General features: G+C 36.2%; 1 protein-coding gene across 1 annotated transcript in view; it reads right to left on the bottom strand.

Moving 5' to 3' along the window:
- Nucleotides 1-2,616, bottom strand: part of MIPOL1 (mirror-image polydactyly 1) — a 143,530-nt gene extending 140,914 nt beyond the window's left edge. The window contains exon 1 of the mRNA XM_088529291.1: nt 2,536-2,616. Coding sequence (XP_088385417.1) covers nt 2,536-2,554 — 19 coding nt within the window. The 5' untranslated portion in view covers nt 2,555-2,616. The remainder of the gene's footprint in view (nt 1-2,535) is intronic.
- Between the last annotated feature and the right edge of the window lie 20,700 nt (nt 2,617-23,316).

The following is a 23,316-nucleotide window of genomic DNA, read 5'->3' as shown; positions in this document are numbered from 1 at the left end:
GAAAGGTAACAGTTCTTCACCCAGCTGCAGTGTGTATCCTATCCTCTCCCACAAAGCACAAAAGCTGTGCTCGTGTTTGCCACTGTAAGTTTAGTTTTATAATAGACCTTAGTCCTAGGCTTTCTAGCTTGGAGTCTGAACCTTTCATTTGGAAATTACAGTCTTCCCTGGCATGCTGCCATTGCTCCAGATCCTTTCTCTCGAGTATTCTTAGAGAGAAATGAGAAAAGTCACTATGCTCCTATTAAAAATGAGGTCATGTGGAGATAAATAGTATGTTTAAATTAGGTACATATGCAAAATAACAATTCTTGCACACATTTCTAATATGTGAAAACAGACACAGAAACCTGACTTCCATCCACACAATCGTATTTGTAACCCAACGATTCTGGAAAGTTAAAACAACACATCCAACATTGACTTCAGATACACATTGCCTTTCTTTCAAGTATTTTATTTTACAACATTTATTAACTGATTACCCCACATTATGGTCATAAACTGTGACTTTTCTCTCACTTTTTTTTTTTTTTCCCCAATTCTCATTGACTGAATTTTCATTTAGTCAACTGAATTTAATTTCAGATATGTTTAAGTGTGTTCAATTATTTTTGACACATAATTTTATCTCTAAACTTTTAGTGTGCTAGGAGACAAATTTTGAATCAATAATTATGGATTTTCCTTTAAAAAAAAAGAAAAAAAAGAAAAAAAAAAAAAACACACACACACACACACCAAACCCACCCACTCCTTTTAAACTTCCACATGGCAAGCATGGAATAACTAAATACAGTACACTGACAGTTGCAGAAAGGAAAGACACCCTGAATGGCAATGAAAGCTAAAGAGAAAACATTTCAAAATTAGACACTTAGAAAAAATGTTAAAAGTTTGCTGGCTTAGTAGCTCGACGAGAAAATGAAATATCTCCTAGAAGTACATAAAGAACACCATCCTATGAACATCATCTAGTTGCAAAAGCTGGCAGTTGGCAGACAAATTACAGCAACATAAAATAGTTAATGTCTAAGCAAAACTTCAGAAAAGCATTGCTTCCTTGTTCAAAACATGTGACATGAGGTTTATATGCTCCATATCCCCACATTTTTAAACTCCTCTACAAGTAAAAACATGATTTTTAATGATTGTGACAAAAACCAAATAAGGATACCAGTTTTTATTTCAAGCTTTTTTTTGTATGCCAAGCTTATTAGATTAAGGGATTAGCTTGGGAACATTAGCTTGGAAGACAAAGCATTCTAAACATCACAATATATAAACTTGATTTATCAGAAGAAAATGCACATGAAGCTCATGAATTAGCCTGTTTTTAAAGTGGGTGTGAACTGTAGAAGAAAACAGTTTCTTGCAATTGGTCAGGAAATATTTGACAAAGAATCAATCCAAGGTATTCGCTGTGAGCCTACTTCGGAAAAAAATTAACCTTTTGAACCATTCTTAGGGTATGCTGACCCCTAAAGGTCTAAAAATACTAAATCTCAATAAGCAATAACACATTGTAAACAGAGTATAAGTTGTCAGAATATTATTTTCTCCTAAGTTACTACACTGTGAACACTTTTCAGTGTGCCTGATTCCAAAACACTTTAATTTACCTTAGTAAAGGCTCAAAATCCCATGAATTAAAAGAAGTCTTCAACTAATATTTTATATAGGATAGCATAGGCACGATTTCTTTTACCTTAGTAGGAAATGTATCATCATCTCCAACATGGAGCATTTTTGCCCTTTTCCTTTAAAGATCAGATGATTTTTCATGACAAATTATAACTTTATTATCTTCTGAAAAAGTACACATATGATAAAACTCCAAAAGAAGAGTTCATCAGGTGCTCTGAGCATCTGATGGAGCAGCATCTTTGAGACTGACATACCCATTCATTTTTTTTGTAGTTTGTAGAAGATCCTTCATCCCGATGGGGAGATCACAACTTGATGAACCACGCAAGGGGCATAAACCCCTCAGGCCAAGTTAACCAAGAGCCTCTTTGTACCTCAAAGCCTAACCTTACTCTCTATATATGGCTAAGGTCATACTTAATATTAATAGATGAATTACTTTATCATACTTTAGCCAGGCAAGTATAGCTTAAAAAGTCACTGTAAAACACACTTCAGGATTTTTGTTAAATATTAAATAAAATTTGAGGAAGTAAAGCATAGTACACAGGCTAAAAATGCACCTAAGATGTCTCAGAATTATGACAAAATTTCAGTGGCCAAACACAGTGAAAGGGATGATTTACATCCTTTAATTTGCCCCCTCATACACAGGGGTTTAGAAGAAATCATTATTTGTAGCTGCTTTCATGATACCAAAAAATTTTCACCCAAAACAACAGCAATAACAACAACAAAAAAACCCAAACCCCCAAACAGCAAAAAAAAAAAAAACCACCCACTACCTCTTAAGTTGATTATATATCGGCAAGAACAAATACATTCCAGGCACTGCCTAGCACCGGTACAACACCTGAGGTTCCCTATCAATATCTTAAAAGTCTTTACCTTTTGACCAGTCCTCCATTTGTTCTTCTGAACTTATTTGATCTGGCACTGACTCCAGTTTTTGCTCCAAGATTTCAGAGCTAAAATAAAGCAAACTAGATAAATAAACTCAAAACAATATATCATAACACACCTATCCTATGTCTTTATTTGACAGAGAATTTACAAGAGACAAATGATTTAAAAATATTTATAGCAAGACAATAAAGCCTGTGTACTCTAACAATCAGAGCTAAATTATATTTCTCAGTAAAAGATTTTTTCTTCACACATCCAGTTTATATAATGGTTTTGTTCAGCTTTTGGTTGCAGGCAAAGGCAGCGTTGAACAATTTTTAGTTTGCCTGTTTTTTCTGGAGCCCCATCTTGCACGTCCACACCACAGGGCACATACCCAGACCACAGTGAGCAGCCCCACTTGAGGCAACGAGACCGCTCACTTGGCTTGATGTTACAGATGGCAGGACGTGCTTCGCTTCCTTCAAACACCCTTCACCTGCCCGAGCTCCAGGGATAAAATATCAGCAAAGCGGCCTACAACCATTTCAGCCCTGAACTTGCAGATATTTGATTAGCTTTCCTAAATAACCCATCTCAATATTTGCATATGGGTCGGTTCATAGGAAACAGTTAATTACACTCTCGAAACATTTCATTACACCCAAGAATTTCAAGAGGCAAATTCCAGTTCTAATAAATAATATCTAAAATATTAGGTTGGCCATATAACATTTTGAATGTTTTAAAAAAAATCTTCTCCAGTACATTTAATATAATTGAGTTTTTAACATGTCAAAGTTCTAATTAAAATATTAAAATTAGTGCTCTTACTAATTCAGTAAGTTTACCATGAATTTTATTACTTACGTATCTCCTTTAAAATATTTTATACAGAGAACAATAGTCTATCATACACACCAAAGTGTATTTTTTTCTATATTTATTAAAAAATTACAACACATTCCCTGAAGAGACAATGGCTGGGCTATGAAAATATCCAGGGTGGTGTTCTTGTGATAGTACATGTAAGAGTTAAAAATAAACATAAACATACACATATTTTAAAACTCAAGGGTATTAGATTAGGGTGTATCTTTTAACAAATAAGGCAGGAAATAATTTGTCTTTCCTATATTACTCCCAAAGTTGTACACATTTTCATTTTTAACGTGCAGATTATTTTTAAAAAAGTAAACACCTAAGATTTAAGGCTAACATTTATATTAAGCATTCAAGAAATAAGCTTTATATAAGCTTACATAAGATATAAGCTCACATTTGTGGTTAACTAAGTGCATGATAAAAACGAAGTGTTGGTATGCTTAGTTCTTAAAAATAAAAAAAAAACTTCACCTCATATCATAGAGCACAGAGTCCTTACAAAAGTCCTCAAATGAAGCTGTATGCTGCTGCTTTTTCAATTCTGTGTCACTGTGTTGATTTGGAGTTAGCAATCTTTTCTTAAGTTCCTCATTTACTTTTGGATTAGCTGAAAATATAGAAGGTTATTAATATCAAGAAATAGGTTTCTCTCAATGAAGCCATTTCCCTACATATTGCACAAAAAGGTTCATAATAATTGCACTATTTTAATAAGATATTCATATAGCAAGACATGAAGAAAATACGGTATTTAATAACCTCTGGAGTATTTTAAAACATGTCTTAGGGCCTTAATGTGCCTAGTAATGTACTATTTAAAACCATAATTTTATCCCTGCACAATATACAGTCATTCTTCCTCGCCATTTACCCAGCTAATGAATGCCAGCAATTAGTAAAATGTAATCCCATTGCACAATCATTTTAATGCTTTTAGCACTCAGGAAAGTAAACACCAAATTAATACTGCTCAAGCCATATCAGATCCTAGTTGGAAGCAAGCAATTATAGTTCAGCTCCTCAGGTGTAATTAAATGATTGGAATGATTTAGTTCCATAAATGCAAGTTAATTCATAAGCAAGCAACAAATATACTGGGAGTAATTACAAGAAACATTGACAGTCTAAGCAGGGCTTGTCCTTTTATGTACCTGCTGTAGGAAAATACTGCCCTCTCTTGGAAACAATAGAATATAACAAGTGAATAATAAACAGAAATGGAGACTTTGTGGTCTTCAAAATGAAAGATTTTCTGCTAATTAATTGTAATTGTTCTTCTTTTCAGAAACCTAAAAATAAAAATACTGTTGCAAACAGATTAGGGAACCTATTAATCAACATAAAACAGAATCACCCTTTGGGATTAAGTTTCTTGGGGTGCTTCTGCTATTATTATTAGAAATAAAGCATAATTAAGGAGAGTAAAAAAAATAGTCCATGCACTAAATGGCTATGTTACTCTGAATGCAAACACAAGTTAGATAGTTAGATACACTGGATGCATACTTCAATGGGTATACAATGAGTCTAGATACAGGCTTTCCTCTCTCTCTCTCAAAAAAAAAAAAAAAAAAAAAAAAAACTTTGCCAAATCAAAAATCAGAAGTTGATCATGATCATGAAGGTCTTCCTAGGAGGAATCCTCAGAAAAAAAATAGAATTTTTATAGCTTTTATTTACTCTAATTTGAATATAATCTGCTACACCGCCGGCATTATTGAAACACATTTACAAATTAAACAGTTTTCTAATCAATTTATGATATGACATACAGTTTAACATAAAAATCCGAATAAAGTCTATCTGGAGATAGATTATATTGGTGGAAGACAAAAACAACAACAACAAAAAACCCACAAAGATACGGAATGAAACTGTGACCCACAATCCAGAGTTAATTAAATTATTATTATTATTATCATCCATTTTTACTATCCATTTTTTCAATCTATGGTTGTGTTAAAGACTACCATTTGTACATCAAGCAAGGAAAGCTAAAAACCGTTTTTATTCGGCAAATATATAGAACAGCCATGTAAAACTGACACTACACATTTAAGTACAAAAGCTCCCATATGCATGAGTATAAATCAAGCAATATTTTCCCACTACTAGCATGAAATTCCTAGGGTTGCCTATTTTCCTCCCAGAAAAAAAAATACAGAAGGAATTAATGTTTCTCAGTGAAACTTACAACCATGTGTGTAAAGAAAAAAATAAAAAATAAAAAAGCCAGTATATGCATGTTTTCCATGCAGAAATGATTTACAGTAAAGAAAGCTAGATTCAAGCAGATATGTTCACCACTGCTAAACTAACAACAGCACTTCAGAGTATCTCTTTGGTCCACATCTTAACATACTTCAAAACTAAAGCCATATATAGGTATCTTTACTCTGACTTTCCCTACTGTGGAAATGGAATAGATTTTAAGAAGCCACGTTATTAAAAGTTTAAAATGTATAGCACATTCGCTTTGTCCTTTGATGTCACAGTCCTATTTTCCTATTCAAATCTTGTACACTGTAAGTTAATTGCTTTTGGAAACTACTTATTATTCATGTAAAAATTAATGTGCCAATGTGTTTAAATCCTTTTAAATGACCATTCATGCATCTTTCTTCTTTAAGTACCAATGAAACCTGTCAAAGATATCAATGCGAGATGGTCTTAGACAAAGTTCTAATAAAGATTTTTTCTGCTAACATAAGATTTTCTTTTTCGTCAACTTTACTTAAATTCCATTAATTTTTTAAGCTGCTTTTAATAAATTCACAAGTAAAAAATTTTAGGCCCCTATAGTCTGTCATTTGTGTTCCAGCTGACTTTATGAATATTAATAACAGTGTTATCCTGATTAAATAGGCTTCATATGAAATCCCTGTGAATCCTATAGCTCAGACATCTCATTTTTCCAACTCTTTATGAATTTGGATTCAGACATTAAAGAGGAAAAAAAAAAATCTTAAAAAATAGATTTAACAGTACCTTTGTATATCCTTAAGCAAAAAAAACTAGATGTTCTAATGATTCAAATAATTAAAATTGATAGGTCCACATAGATTTCAGGCTTTCTGTAAACATGTAACATTTTACTTCTAATGAAAACTTCTAAAATATCTCAGAACAAAGGATTAATAATGTATTATAAAATACTATCTGTCCTCATCCTCACGTTAAACAACAGACAATATCATCTGAACTCCTTATACGGGGAGTGCCGACTTGCAGAAGCCGATGCCAAAGAGAAAGAAATTTGTGGATTCTTAATTACTTAAACATACATATGAAATACAAAAACATTTTAGTTCAGGATGGATGTCCTATCCAAAAAAAAATAGTATTAACTTTTAATTGATTTATACTTCAACAAAACAGCCTCACTTTTCCTGTGGAAAGTCATGTCAAAGCACACAGGAAATTTTTAAATTATCCAACCAGACTCATACTATCACATTTTCAAACACCTGTATTTTTATGCTTACAGATTGGAGTTATTTATATCAATGACAGATAACAAGGGAAAACTAGAGGCAAGGCCCACTCCTGCCTTATTATTCTTCAAATTCCTTCAAGTAAAATTATTATTTCCCTTCTTCATTTAGGGATGCATTCCAAAGCAATATGCTTTCAATATATTATTCTTCCTGGTATTTTTAAATCTGAATTGATTATAGGAAAAGAAAAAACAACTAAAATAATAGGTTGCTTAGAAGGAAGCCACTCCAAAACCAGCTCCAAGTACTCATCACAGCAAATACTTACTCTATCCATTAGGGATAAGAAGATGTATAAAAATAGCATAACATTTGCAACTTAAAAAACACACAGTGCTTTATTTTCACATTTCTGATTATCTTTTCCTACAAGTGCTGTATTATTTCCACTTTATTTGAAAAAAGCCACAGAAGGGGCTGGAGCACATGTATCATGCAAGTACCCACCACGCAGCAGTAACAGCCTCTCAGTGAGATAGAGCCAAGGTGCTTGGATCCCTGCCTGTCTGCTGCAGGGCATTCTAGCACCTTCTCTTGCAAGGTCAGGAAGATCAGTTTTTAAGGTAAGCCCAACTCTTGACTCCCCTCCTTGGGAACTGAATGGCCATTCACATTCACACCATCCACAGAGGGGTTAGAAGCATTGGGGTTCCCTATCTTTGCTCTTACCTCTACAGGTTTTGAGAACAATTACCAAGTCATAGACTTCACCACTATAACAGGAAGCAAATACTTGGTGGTGTTGACAAAGTTGACCTTTTCTTAATGAAAAGCCCTAAGGTCTGGGAAGAAATTGCCACAGAGGGCTGCCCTATCTGCTCCGCCTCTGGCAAAAGCAGACACCAACTCCCAGCACTCGTAGGAATGGCACCAAGCCAGGTGTTATCCAGGATGATGGCACAGTTGACAGTCTTCCTGGACAGTGTGAGAATAGAGCTATGCTAAAGATGTAAAGCCATACACTTCATGGAGAGGGAAATAAAGAAAGAATTTTAGTATTATTTTCATAAGATTAGCTAGATTACCAGGATCTCCTAAAATATCCTGAAACGTTTTGCTTCAGGCCAAGCTAAACTAAATGGCACTCTAGGAGGGTGCACTGCACACATGAAAACCAAAGCTAATTCTAGGAGTTTCCCTAGGGAACAGACTATTTTCTTAGCTTTAGGTGGATGCCAGGTTTTGCTGCAATGATACACTGCTCCACCAAAAAAAGTCTTATTTCCTCACTGTCAGTAAACCTTCTCGGTAAAGCATAAAACAAGTTAAAATTAATTAGAGCAGTTGTAAAAATAAAAGTCAAAAAATAACTAATATAACTACTGCAAGCATTTAACAAACATGGAGTGAAAGTCAAAGTTCCCCAGGCACTTAAATTGTGAAATAAACATACTTTGAAATTAAGAAATATTTAAAAGTAAAACAAAAAACTAATGCAATAAGATAAAACGTTCATGAAAAGATTCTCTTTTCAAGGTAAAATAAAACACACATAAGAGTATTAGTGCCATGAACGGATATAAACAACACACTGTGCCTTAGCTTTGAAATTCCATCACTACCACAAAGACTTGAAGATTTTTCTTTATAGTATTATCCACACTATCTGGAAGCTTAACATAAATATTTGTCCCAGAAGATGAATCAAACATTAATCCCTAGTCTTTCTCCATTAGTGATTCTTGGCCCAAAAGGGGATGAGAGACTTGCATTAGGTTCAGAGCAACCTGTGCAAATTTCTGTCTGGAGAACCAGGCTCAGATATTTTTCCACTGTGTTGCTGCAGCAGCTTCCTTACATTCTCAAGGAAGAATCTGCTTCTGATGCTTTGAACAATGCATATACTAAGTCATAGGGCTCCCATCTTTGCTGCACTTGTCTTGGCTTTGTGAGAGGCAAGAGAGGGAAAGCTCTCATGTAGGCAGATGTCTCTTTCTAAATGGTTCACAACTAGTCCTCTTCTTGTCCTTGTTGAGACTGTTGTCTTCTGAAAGAACTAATGAAAGCAAAACACAGAATAGCCATTGAATCAGCACTACAGCCTCAAGGTGATGAGGGATAACTGCATGTTATGTTGACAAGAATACAGCCAGCAGATCAAGGGATGCAGTTACTCCCCTTGATCAGGCACTTAAGAGACTGGGACTCCTATGGACATACCAAAGCAAATCCTTCAGAAAACCATCAAGATGATTAGGGGATTGAAGCATGTGACTTACAAGGAGAAGCTGAAAGAGCTGAGTTGGTCAGCTTTAAGAACAGAAGGCTAAACGGGCATTTTAATCAGTCTTCAGCTACCTAGTAAGTGATTAGAGAAGGCAGATACAGACTCTTCTCTTGGAGACAAAAAAACTCTAATTAGGTATCAGCTTACAAAAAACAAAATCTTTCATAATGTGTAGGGTTGCTCAGAGAGGAGATATTCTGGAGATAGTCAAGCATCATCTGGATATCACCCTTACCAACTTCACCAAACACCAGAGGTGACCATGGTCTGAACTGGAACATGATTCAAACAGCCATCGGAGGTCCCTTCCATATTTTATTATTCTAATGATTACAGCAAGACAAATATACTGAAGCTACTAGCCATATAATACACCAAAATTCTGAAATGCTTTCTGCTTTACAGGATAGAGAAACTGAATAGGGTCAGACTGTAGGAAAAGCAGTATGACACAGTCAAGGAAGACCCAACAAAACAGGTTGGGGAAAAACGCAGATGAGAAGAAAATGCTGCAACACAGGTACCAGTATAGCATTTTGAGAACTTCTTGTCTAGAACACCACACTTTTTTCCCCTCCAGCTTGCTATATATTTGGAATACATAGTTTGCTCACCATCTTGCAATAAGCCAAATTGAATCAAGAAGCAAGAGCCTAAGGAGATCTGCACACAAATACTGGGTGTCAGGGCACTAAAGCTGTCAAGAACACTCCAAATCGAAGAGAAACCCGAAGAGAGGAAACCCACACACTTTCACCACCACGAAGCTTTGTATGGCATCCTTTCCCCACACCAACCAAGAAAGAAACAAGCTCGAAAGGAGTCTCCATGGAGCCCAAATGAGTGGCTGGCAGCAGAAATGGCAAACAGGAAGAGAGAGGTGTTAACTATTAACTTGAAGAAAAGTTTAAAGTGGCAGGCACATTTTCTTAGCTTGTGAATGAATGCCCATAGCTTCCTAGTAAAACTGCTACAGTTATTTTGGTTTACACTGGGAAAACAAAATATTTTTCTCTAATCCCCATTTTGGAAAACAGCCAAGCTCTTGTAAGGCTGGAACTAACAAAAACTTTATCTTCATCCACTCTGAGGAAATACCTACTGTGAAAAACACCGTCTCCACTGTTAAATATTTTGCAAGAGTTATAAACAATGGAAAGCTTAGAGAAGTGCCTCTTTGGAAGAGAGGTAGGACAGCTTTAAGCATGAACAGAACTATCACATCCCCCATAATGAAACTTTACTATTAACTCTGTCATTTCTTGTTCAACAGATGAAATATTTCAACATTTTTGGAAATATAAGAGGAAAAAAAAAAAAAACAACAAAAAAACACCTTCAAACTATGCTTTGAAGAAATGTCATTTTAAAACCTTCATAAGGACATTAACTCACCCAGAAACAAGAGAATAATTTAGAGTGAAGAGCTTTAAAAATCCCTTTGAGGACATATACTACAAAGAGGTTCAGACACATTGAAGCAAAATTCTTCTCTCAAGGTGTTAATAGAAGAAAAACAGAAGGTCAATATTCTTTTCTTGCAACTTCAATATGAACGTAGACATCTTATCCTAAAAATTCTTTGATTTCAACCACATTTAAAGAGTTTTAACTGCAAACACACTTGACACCAGAGGTAAGAAGAAGATACTGAGTTTGGTTTCAGAGAGCTGAGACATCAGTTGAATCTTTATAAAGTAGGAGGGAAGAAGGGAGAAAGTCTTTTGGAATATTTCTTACCACATGCATTTTTTCTTTAAGATTTTGTGACCCTATGCTGGCAGAAGCAAACCTTAATATGTTTGTCAAGATTGAATGTAGAAGAGCCATATTTTTCCAATAAAGTTACATAGCTATGATAGGGCTCTGAAAGGGGACTTCAATGCACTTCGATTTCTTCAAAACTTCAAAGCCATAACATCTAACCAACTACTTTCCTTTGTAAAAATACACGCCAATGGATTACAAATGTCCTTTCTTTTCTGTTCCACCATACTTCCTGTTCTTTACCTGAGCTGTGCATCTACTGAGTAGACTGCTTTGGAAAAAGAGGCACTCTGGTACGCTGGCAGGCTTTGCCTTCTATAATTTACCTTATTAGAAGGTGTTGAGCCTGTCTGAAAAGGGTTAAGTTGGTCTAATTTACTTAGCACATTGAAATTCACCGAGACTGTTTTCCCTCCCTTTTTAATCAAAGATACTCCCTTCAGGAAGTTAAATCTAAGAAAAAGGCAGTTTAGCACTTAAGGGTTTTATACCATCAGGCTAAAAACACAGCTACTTCCAGGCATCCATTAACAGACACCTCCATAAAATCTTGTTTCAGTAGACATTTGAAAAGACCAGACACCCAAAAATGACCAAACTATTCTTCCCACTATAATTTTTTAAATCATAAAACTACTGAAAAAAGTTTTGTTTAGAAATATTTCTGAGAACATTAGTTAATTCTCACAAACTTATTTAGTACTGAGGTTAAACATTAGTCTGAATGGGTTTCTGACATTGAAACAAAATTCTACTTTTTACTCAGTACCACATTCTGACTAGTATCAGAAGTGCTTCAAAGGTACCAACTATTCCTTAATTTGAGTAATCTGCCTGAAAGGCTAAATGACATTATTATTGGAAAAAAAGTAAAATACATAATACTGAATATGTTCTCAGTAAAGTATTTTTTTATTTTTAGGATATACTTGCATATATCTTAAAATATGCATATATTACACCAAACAGCAAACAAGGTACAAGACATGTAACTATAAAGATAGTTTGATTTGATAGTAGCCTATGTTAAATTGTTTTTAACTCATAATTTTGTGCCATATTTTAAAAACCTCTATATAAGTTGCACAGTGAATACTTGTCAAAAGTTTTAAAAGCAGAAGGGTTTTTGAAATGGGAATGAGATTTTTAAAATATGACGAGAAATATAATTTTTGCATAATACTTAGTAACCTTCAGATACTGAGACTCCACTTCAGATCTTGAAAAAACATTCTGGAGACAAATATTAGTCTATCACAGGATAGTGAAGAAGAACAAAATTACATTTCAAGGGGAAAGTATTTTAATTAGTTACCTTGTACACCTGCACAGCAGTCACCTTCAGTGGAGTGTGGGAAAAACTGTTACACCCCACAACCATGTTTACTTTTTGCTACCATAAAACTCAGTCCACAAAGCAGCAAGCTAAAATGTTGGCTCCAAGCCATATTTCTATCACCCTACTTTCATGCTACTCTATTCCAGCAAACTACACCCTTATAACACCCTTAACAGCCTGACTGTACATCGCAGGATATGAAAATCTCCTGCTACAGCAATTATATTGTAATCCATGACCTTTAAGATCAAGGAATCCTTTGGGAGGGTTCCAATTTTTATACTGTCAGGAGGAGTCCATGCCAACTATTCTTCTAGTAGTTGTATCACATTGTAAATGGACTCACCATCCTGAAAGAATTCCCAGAGCATCAAAAAGGAAGAAAAGGCAGTAATCCACAGGGAGCTTCATTTTCATATCAGCCCTCCAGAAGTTTCAGTGTTTGCCATTTAGGAAGAAAACCCAGTAGCACTGAAAAGCAAACAAAGACCCTTTAAAACCTCAACTTTTAGTTAGAAGAGCTTTCCAAGTGACATGAGATCAGTACCGAGGCTGCCAGGTCACTATGCATTGCCACTAGACTCCAACATGACCTAATGCAGGTAATAGCAACAAGTCAGAGACAGTAGCCAACAAAACCTGGAACAGCCCAGAAAACCTTAAGCCCACAGCAAGTAACAGATGTAGAAATTACTACTTTTACAGAAAAAGTGCTGTTTATAAAGACATTACTTGGAAGCCTGTATTTCCTAAAAGTGTCCAACTCGACAAAATATTTCAGATCTAATTAGGGTTTTGGTCAAGTGGATGACATCTTCAGAAGTCTATTTCTTATCAGTAAACTACTCCAATATGGAAAAAAACAAACAAACAAAAAGAAAACATAATTATAAATAAGTTGCAGCATTGTTATTTGTGATTGTGATAAATTGAGTAGCAAGCCATTTCATTTAGCTATCCATCTGTTTGGAACTTAGGCTTAGAATTTGGTTGGGCTAGATTATCTCCAGGAATCCCTTCCAACTTCAACCATTCTGTGACTTAGAGCCTCTCTCCTTCTTCAGGTCAGATGGCTACAAATAAGAGTCAATTGAGGCACTAAGAATGAGCTATCGCCTCACAGGTTTAAACTGCCTACACAGCGTTTATTCTCTGTGAGGACCTAAGATTCATTTTATTATCCTGCCAAATCTGAAAAATAAGTTTCTTTTTCCTTAAGACATACTAGAGATCTAATGGATCTCTAAAAAAGATCATGTAAAAAGTCTTCCTAGCAAGAGATGCACGTAGGCCAACCTTATTACACTTACACACACAATTCTGTTAAAGTGATAATTTTTGCAATACAGCCACCTGAGCTAGCAGATATTTCATGCAGTTGACCATTGTGCGTGCCAATTTACTTTAGTTAACTTTAAAAAAAAAAAAAAAAAAAAAAAAAAAAAAAAACTATTTTGACTGAAATTATTATATGTAAAATAGGTTCTGCCACTACAACGGTGTGGAATGGCTTCATGATTGAAAAAGAGATTAGCGTATATTTTGAGGTTGGAGAGGGTGAAAAGAGAGAAGGAAAAAAAGAACAGAAAGAAGTCTAAGTACTGTCCTATGGCTTGCAAATAATGTCTGAGAATTCTCTCCACAAGCAGCAGCTCTTTCATGTGAAGAATTACAGCACAGCACATAAAAAAGACTTACATACAGCTGACATAAGAAAAATTCTTTCATATTCGCCCTTGAGTTTTAGTTTTGATAAGAATGGTGCCTTCAGAGGGAAGTTTCAGTTCCATTAGAGCTGCAGCACAAGAGCTGTAAATCCTTTCCCATTGTTGCAGCAAGTTCTTACTGGTTTGCATTTTTGAAGTTCTCCGTATCAGTAAATGGAACAGAAAGGTAACAACAACAAAAGTCCTGGTTGCCTGTGCAGATAAGGCTTAAAATCAGTTTTGCTTAATGAGGGGTTTCCTGTAAACATCTTTCAGATTATTATTTTGCTTGAAAGAGTTTATACACCATCACTATTATTAACAGTTTTCATATATATGTTTGACCTACGTGAAACACTGTGAAGGGTAAAGAGGTTTCAAACTGTTTTTTAAAAAGGTTAAAATTTGCTAAAATACCATGACAAAACAAAAATATACTTCAAAGACTGCATGTAGTATTTGAACATGCTTCCATTAAATTTTTAGACTAACCCGCCCCACAGATACCTCCACCAAAAAAGAGTTCCTGTAATTAGTTGCAAAATAGATTTCTTAAAAAATATTCACTAAGCTATGCTGTTAAACTGCTTCTCAGCTTTTCTGACTGTAGAAAGTATTCCTGAATATGTATCTGTGGATAACAACATATGATCACCTTTTATTTTTAGATGTTTTCTTGTCTTTATTTATTGAGAAACTACTAAAAACTTTTCTTATTTATGGAACTCTACTTTGGTCATGAACCACTTAACAGCACACAAAAACTGAAGTTACAGTAAAGGTCTATTTAGTAAAAGAGGAAGTTTTCCCAAAGCTTGGAACAGAGGCTATTGTGTTCTAATTACAGAAATGGGTTCTTAAATAATGGGCTCCATACTCTACATATTTGGAACCCATCAGCTGTAGCTCCTGTACATAAGGCTATTTGAACACGCAAATCTAATTTCTTAATGTTATCGCATCCATACTAACATGCTCAGTTGTAGCACTTCAGCAATTTTTTTTATCTCTTCTCCTAAAGGCATGTTACATGGCTCCCTGTTACATGTGGGAGGACACCAGGAGAAAATGCTCACTGCTTTGAGAAACAAAAAAATATCCAAATGTCTCTCATTATAGTGAACGTAAAGAATATATAATGGGAAAGGTGGTGGTTTATTAGTTTCACTTGAGCCACTACATAGTTCCCACAGAACTAATGTATTGCAAGGGAAAGTGTTTCCAGCTACTGATCTTGGCATTCATCAAGACCATACTGTGATTTATATCAAGAATTCCAAGCCTTTATCTGATCTTATAAATAAATGCAAAATACATAAAACAATTATCATAGTATAAAATTGAATTTTATCTCTCTGTAATTAGCTTTTGTCTATACTACATATACCTGTGTTTGAATACAATTCAAAATTAATAACACCTATAATTTATTTCCTGACTTTTCATTATCTTGACACTTTAACAATTTTTTTTTAATATACTGGGGCTTTAATTTTATCTAAGGCTTCACCCCACAGTTGATTTTTAGACATGCAGAATGTATTCTCAGACTATTTTTTCAAGGAATAAGCCTGTTGAAAGAGTATATTTCCCATTTAGCAGACCAAAATACAGTAAAAGAAATAATAGAATTTTCTAAAAAAAAAAAAAAAAAAAAAAGAGAGAGAGAGAATATGTAACATTGCATGCAAATATGCAAATGACAAAAAAAAAACCTGCAACTCTTAGAAGGAATATCAAGTTATAGCAAAGTCTGTTAAAAACTTGTAATGACTCTTTTGAGAGATTCTTTGCTTCTGGAAGCTGTATTAATCGGTGACATAAGCCTTATCTCTAATATACCAGATATATCAGTATACCAATACATATCAGTAAAAGCGCATATAAGATTTCAAAAGGTGAATGAAATTCCCTGATGTTCATTTATATAAGAAGCAACTGGAAGGGTCAGAAGAAATCAGCTGTTGGCAGACCCTGGCTTGTAATTTCAAAATTCTGAAGATTTACATGTCTTCCAAATCTTTCAGGTATTGCTAATATAATAGGGCTGAAAATCTAGTAAAATAGCCTTGCAAATACTCTGATGAAAGCACATGAACTTCTCAAGCTGACCGAGGAAGTTACATAGCAGCAGAGCGTGCATGTTGTGCCTCATTTAGAAGCGCTCATACAACTGTATTAAGTGCTTTGTCCCGTACGTCAACCCATTCTTTACCTTCTGGAGCAGAACTCTGAAGTTGGCAACTCTGGAAAATTACTAACAGGCAGCGTAGACATTTGCTATTACTGAAAGGGACAACCAGGGAGTTGTCTCCCATTTTCCGCCATTACTGAGGGGGCACAACTTTGAACTGAATGCCACAGCATTAGCAGCTGGTCATAGAGATTGGCCTAAACTGGATGCAAGTCTTTTAGCGGTTCATAAAAATCACTTAATCAAATTTAAGACCAAACAATAGCTAAGTTGCACAAATATATCAACCTAACAGTTTCCTCTTCTTCTTTAGAGCAAGTGGGCATTAACGTATCTTCTACTAACCATCCCTGATGTTTTATCATCCTACTAGATACACAAGTTGATTTCAAAGAGTCAGGTGTCGCAAGTCAAGTCTCGCTACCGCACTGGTTCAAGCACTACCATAAAGCAATAGCTATATTTTAAGCAAAGCAAAAGGCCCAGGAGAAGAGATGATGATGACAAAGTTCTCTTATCCAAGGAGGCAGATCCAAGTCAAGTTTGGATAACAAAACCAAGGATGCCAATACAGCCATGTCATGTATATACTACACACAGTGTAGTGCTATTAAAAAAAAAAAAAAAAAAAAAACACACCCTGAAGAGATTTTGATAAATAAATATGAAGAACAACAGAGCTGTGTAGGCTGATGGCAAAGTTGCGACTTTGCACACATGGCAAGCAGAACTCCAGGATTGCTACTCACCTGCATAAAAGGAAAACTGGTTACACGAGGGCCTCACAGACACAAACAGTGAAATTCTTTCATTTCGGCAGCAAACGAGGCCGGTCACTTGGCTTTTGTCGCTACAGGAGGAGTGTCATAACCATGGTGGTCTAGTCTGCCATGAGTAAAAACAGCACAGCCCAAAGTGAGTGTCCCTGGGTCTAGAATGGGCATTGGTCAGGATGAGGCATGTTTAGGAAGCTGTCCTTTGAATAGCTTGTAATAAATGTGAGGGGAGAAAATAATATGAGAGAATGGTGCAGTTAACTGAATAATAGGTTAAAGAAAACAAACAGTATTTTTGCAGCTTGGTATTTGTCTGTGAACTGCTGGTGCAACTCCATGGTTGACAGAAGAGCTATGAAGCTCTTGGTAGCTTGACAAGACAAGCTATGAGCTTGAATGAAATGTTGAGCTTAAGGCGTTAGAATGAATCTGCTGACTGATGTGTTACTGAACGTGACAGGCTGTCATTTGTTTTAAACAGGATCTCTGCTAGGATGTACTGAAAGCACTTTCCCCCCAATCCTTAAACACACTAAGGGCTTGTCCAATGAAACCCAGCTAACCTAATAAGACAAATGACCTATTCAAACTATTGCCATTTAAATGAAGACAAAATTTATTTCCTTGATTCACACTGACATTAGACTTCTGCAGTTAATTTACATCTAGTCAACAAATGTATGCAACGAAAGTGATTACTTTTCCTTCCCAAATTACTTTTTGAAGTTGTAAGATAGGGAAATTAAGTATTAAAGCAGGTTACCTAAGACCTAGTCTTATAGAGAGTTTCATATACGGAAACATCAAATTGTTCAGCCATTCCAAAGCAGTTACTTTTCCTTGTCAATTAAGAATATATGTATTTCAAGTAGTATCTTTTTCATATTACCAGCAAATTTTGTTCAAAAAGTAAGTATAAATGTCTGCCAATAGCTTTTACAAATTAAGAAAAGCTGACTAATGGAAGTATTACAGTGAAACTATACTGCAACAGGTAACTAGAGACAAATTAAAATTCATTAAGTCTAGCTTTAAATCTGTTCAGATCCTAGAAAACACAGTTTAAAATACTAATAAATGCATGCATTTAAATATTTTAAATATAAATATACACACATACACACTACTATACATTCTAAAATAAATAAAAAAATCATGGGGGAGGAGACTTGCACTATTTTAAGAAACAGACATACAAGCAAACAACTTTGAGAGAAGAACTGGACTAAACTCAGAATATCCTTCCTGCAATAGACTACAAAATAGCTGCTGAACTAATGACTGATACACATCATCTCCTTCTGGAGGAAAGGATCCAACGCTGTCCTATGAACAAGTAAAAACAGTCAAAAAGGTCCCCCCCCCAAATGGAATCTGTGCCTTATACAGAGAGAACTCGCAGAACTGGCCGTGCGGGAGCAGTGCTGACCCTGTCACTCTGAACTGCCCTACACTGCCAAAGCCCAACAGGGAAGCAAGAGCAGGAACTCCCTGCTTTGTGTAACCTGCTGCTAAAGGGAAATGAGAACCACCACCAAATCCATTTGAATTTCAGAAATGGCTGCATGCCACAGGAGTACACAATTTCATAATTTTTTTAGCTATTGAGTGAATTTCCCTCTTAAGCAGCTGATTTACATACAATCAAATACACATCACACCTTTGGAAGAACAGTATAGCCAGTCTGGTTTACCCCATAAATGCCATTATCAGACCAACTTACTTTACACGCTCCCTTTCCTTCTAGGCAAGACTGCCACAATTAGGGGTAATCAGCACAGCAGAAAATCTGTTCCTAGACATGGGCCAGCTTATAAGTATACACTGCATGCATTTTATTGCCAGTACAGAAGAACTGACATTCTGAAACTTACTTTGTACTAAATCTAGCACACCTGGGTGTCTGAATGACTGCTAAATCTTGAATATTAAATCTTAGCACTGCTCCAAAATATGTGGTACTATGTTTGGAAATGCTTACCCATACCGATACAGCTAGCAGTAGCCTCATTAAGACAGCAGGGAAATTATCAGTATGGCTATGAACATTTTCTAGGTGCATTTTCTTTCTCCTTCCACCTCAACTTGCCGGAATGCGCTCCCAAGAGAGGCTCTGCAGCCTCAAGGAAACAGCCCTGCTGCTAACAGGAGTCCCAGGTGGGGATAGGTGAAGCACAAGGAAAAGGACCAGTACTGCAATTCAGCTGGAAAATCAACTACATCACACAAAACAAACCCACAAACCACACACACTGAATTGCTTCCCGCAGCATTAGAGAGTCCCCTGGAAAGAATACTAGAAGAGCATCAAGATCTACTGAATCGACTATTGCACCCAATAGTCATTTTCTCTGGTCTTGAAACTGAGGTTTGTATAACATTTACTTTTGTTTTAAAAATAATGCAAACATGGCTATTTTTTCCAGCGACTGCTGCCATCACTGGGTTTGAAATTGTGAGAAACCCCAACACCTGCAGGAACCATCAAAAGGCACACACCAGTTCTCAGGTGTTCATGCTAGTGTTCTCCTTCCTTAACTTTCATCTTTGAAAGTGGGACAGAAAAAAGCCCAAATCTTTCCAAACTCTAGCTTTTCACATGTTAAACTGCAAAGGCTTTACCAAGAATTACCAAGATGGACAGCTCAGAAGCTAAGACACATATTTAAGCCATAAAAACCTCAGGGGGCTCAGAACAGTCTTACACAGAAGAGGACAATTGCTCAGGTCTTCCTCCTCCCCATCCTCACTTGCATTCAGAAACCACTTGGCCCTTTTCAGCCAGTTGCTGTGTTCTCGTGGATCAATGCAGCGGATCTCAACTCTCTGCACAACACAATTTGTTGTGTTTTGCATAAGTTCTTTAAAGGGCTCAGTTCCCATAACTTCTTTCCCCACTTAATGTAACAGATTAACAACAACAACTAGAAATGAAATCTCAGTTTACTTAAAAGGCAGTCATGAGCAGCTCTTTGAGGAGCCCTGAGCAATCAGGTGAAAAACTTATTAATTCTGCTTATAACAGAATCTGGAATTAAATTCTTTGGCTATCCATCTGAGACATTCTGGAGCAAAAGACAATCCTGGATACTAGAGCAGCTAGAGTTCCACCAGAACTAGCACACACAGTCCATAAGCCAACTAGCTCCTATTATCTCCTTTTTGCATCACTCAGGGATGGTACCTTGGAGCATTTATTTATTTATTTGATTTGCCCATCATGAGCATGCTACTAGAATGCATTTCTGACTGTTTTTTTTTTTTTTTTTTCCTCTCTCTCCAATGGAAGTCCCTTTACAGCAACAAAAAAACCCATAGTACGATGGGCATTTTCTACCAGAGTTCCTCAGAATGGGGAATTCCTTCAGCAACCACTTTAGTTTGTCCGCCCTTACTGAAATATGCCATTCATGCCCATTGCTAAACATCTCTGCATGGACGCTGCATTAGATTCTGGCAGTTAGGGTAGACCTACACTTTCCTCACAGCTCATTAAACCAGTGAAACATTTTTTACCTCTCCCTTGCCTGTCATGACATACCACACGTTGTGGCAGCTGTCTCAACCTTAGCAAAGCCTATTTCTATAGCCTGTAACACCCCATTTTTATTTTCTAGGTCTCTTATTGTATGAAATGGAATCTCTTTGTTAAAATTTCATCTAGAAGCTCTGGTTCTTCACAAAGCTTCTCACAATTGCTGGTCACACATTTCTGTCTTCTCTACGTCAAAATATCAGACCTTGTTATAACCTCCACTGTTAATCATTTCTTGCATTTCCCTGCCAAACACTTCATGCACGACCTATGATCTGAATGGCTCCCAGATGAAGGGGTGTTGCTGCATAAGGTAGGCTGCACACACACAGGTGGCTCAACTCTTGTCAGACAATTGCCTAATTCTACTGATGCATCAAGCCATAGAAAAATGTTTGTCATCAGTCATTTTTCATAGGGTTCTCCCCTTACTGGCAAGCACAATTCTTCTTTTAAGAGGGAAAAAATGTTAAGGCCAACAAGTTAAATGAATTTTTGAATATTCCCTGCCCCCCCCCATATCTTTTAATGAGCAATGCGCTCATCCTGTTAATACTTTCAGTCATCTTATATTTCTTAATAGATTATCAAGCTCTTCTTTTGCTAAGTTTTCAGGGCAATGTGGCTTTTCATCTTCACGCTGTATTTTACTGAAAATTTTCCCATTTACTCAGACTTCCTCAAACAGTTCAGTTCTCTCTTCCTTCAAAGAAAATGCTCCTGTAAAAAGGACATGACATGAAACTTAAGATACATATAAATTTACATCATTTCCTTGAATGGTATAAAATTATTAAATGAACACGCCAAACAAATCTTTATACTCTTCTTTTTGTGCTAGTATCACTGCTTCTGGCACCATGCTGGCTTTTACACTTGCCCAAATACCACACATTTTACCTTGCTTTAGGTAGATAGTACTTACTTCTACCATTGCACTGTCCTGTGCGCTATCCCTAGTGCCATAATGTGTAAATACATATATATACATATACACACACACACAGCTGATATATGAAAAAAGGCTGACAGCTACTGTTAGACCCTTGAAATTCTAGTGTTTTTTCCAACCGCACACTGCGGCAATAACCACTTTATTTTTCAGCAGGGGAAAAGCAGGTTGAGATAGTCGACCTTTCCATGTTCTTCCATCTAACTCCTTTCCTCCAGCACTTTAGTTTTTCCTATGTTTTCTTTAGTATTAAGTGGGATTTCTCTCCACACTGCAAGTTAAAGCCTACACCGCAAGATCAACTTTCATGGCAGAATTCTAATTGCTCTGTCAGGGTTAGTTTGGGGTTTTCCAATACCAACTGTTTTGGCCAGATATATGATCTCTTTTCCTCAAAACTGCCAAGTTTGTAAGACCTTTTAGCCCTAACTCATTTCTCCCCATGCTTCTTTGTTTTATTCATTCTACTCAAAAAACACATTATTCATCTGTTTCATGGATGGACTTCAGAACACATCAAGCATTTTAACCCAGTCATTTGAAGAGGCTGACTACATACAGTTGGCCTAAAGAACACATTTCCAAAGAATGTTCCAAAGTTACTTCAGACTGCAACTCAGAACTCATACACACTCCTCATGTACATTTGCAATCAACAGGAATGACAATTCTAGCTTTGGGATACGAGGTACTGCACAAAGCTGTTGGTGAGAGCAGCAGAGCTGGGACTCACACCCTTCCCGTTGCTTTGAAATGCAGACATAAGTCACTTGGAACTTCAAATAAGAAATGCTGCGTATTTGTTATACAATAATTGTGTACATGTTACCGTAAGAGAAGAGTTCTAACCTGACTTTTCTCATATAAATATAGACTTGCAGCTTAAAAACAAACAAACAAAAAAGCTTAATCCCTCTCCTTTTAAAAACATAATACTACTATCTCCATTTATTATTAAAGTGCATCATTAGGTTTTCCAACAAAATTAGCATCTTGCTATTTAGCAACTATTCTCACAGTGGCATAGTAACTAGTCTTCATACAAAAACTCATTGAGCAAAGTGACTCTGAAGACATTGTAAACAACTTGCATTATTTTGACTTTTTTAAAACAGTTTTACAAATGGCCCATAGGGATTTGTCAAATTAAGTCCACTAACGCTACCAATTACTTGGGCTGCATATCACAGGCTCTGGATGATCACAAGGATTACACTGTGCAAACTGTGAATATGTAAGATCAGCTACAGCTGATTTTGACTTTGTGAACTGTGCCATTCAACAGTTTTCAATATTGAAAAATACAGTTCCAATAAGATTATTAGCTACAGTTAGCAGTAGTGACGAGGGAAAAACAAACAAAACACACACACAATCACAAGAACACAAAAGCAAACCCCCAAACTTAAGTTTTAAGCTTACAAAGCAGAATGCTTTTAAGAGCTTCCCACACTCACTGTTCTCAATGTTTTCAGTCAAAGTTTCTCTAGTGACTAGCAGATGACCCTAAAACTAACTTGAAAGGCAAAAATGCCTTATGCACCCGACTGCTTAGGCAAGTGGTCACGTTCACAACAGTCTAACCCAGATCAGCACACTTCACCCGATCGCCGCCCCTGCTGAACACCCACCGGGGGGCCCTAAGCCTATTCACACAGGGTCCCTACCTTAACTTGTGCATTCAGTATTAAAACATTAATTTTAAAACCACATTCAACTATGACATATAAATAAAAAGTACCGCAGGTACTCTCCATAGGCACCGTTCAGAGGGGTGGCTGGTGGCACAAGGATCCATCTAGCGGTTAGCAACAATGAACACCTGTAATAAAAGCCCACTTCTTTTTTCCTCCCCTCCCCCCAACAGTTATTTCATTTTCACTCCACCGCTTCTGAAGAAAGCAA

The sequence above is a fragment of the Tinamus guttatus genome, unplaced genomic scaffold (assembly GCF_059628265.1).
Source record: "Tinamus guttatus ecotype Peru unplaced genomic scaffold, ASM5962826v1 Tinamus_guttatus_pri_ptg000327l, whole genome shotgun sequence".
Taxonomy (NCBI): Eukaryota; Metazoa; Chordata; class Aves; order Tinamiformes; family Tinamidae; genus Tinamus; species Tinamus guttatus.
This window is presented reverse-complemented; position numbering and strand designations above follow the sequence as displayed.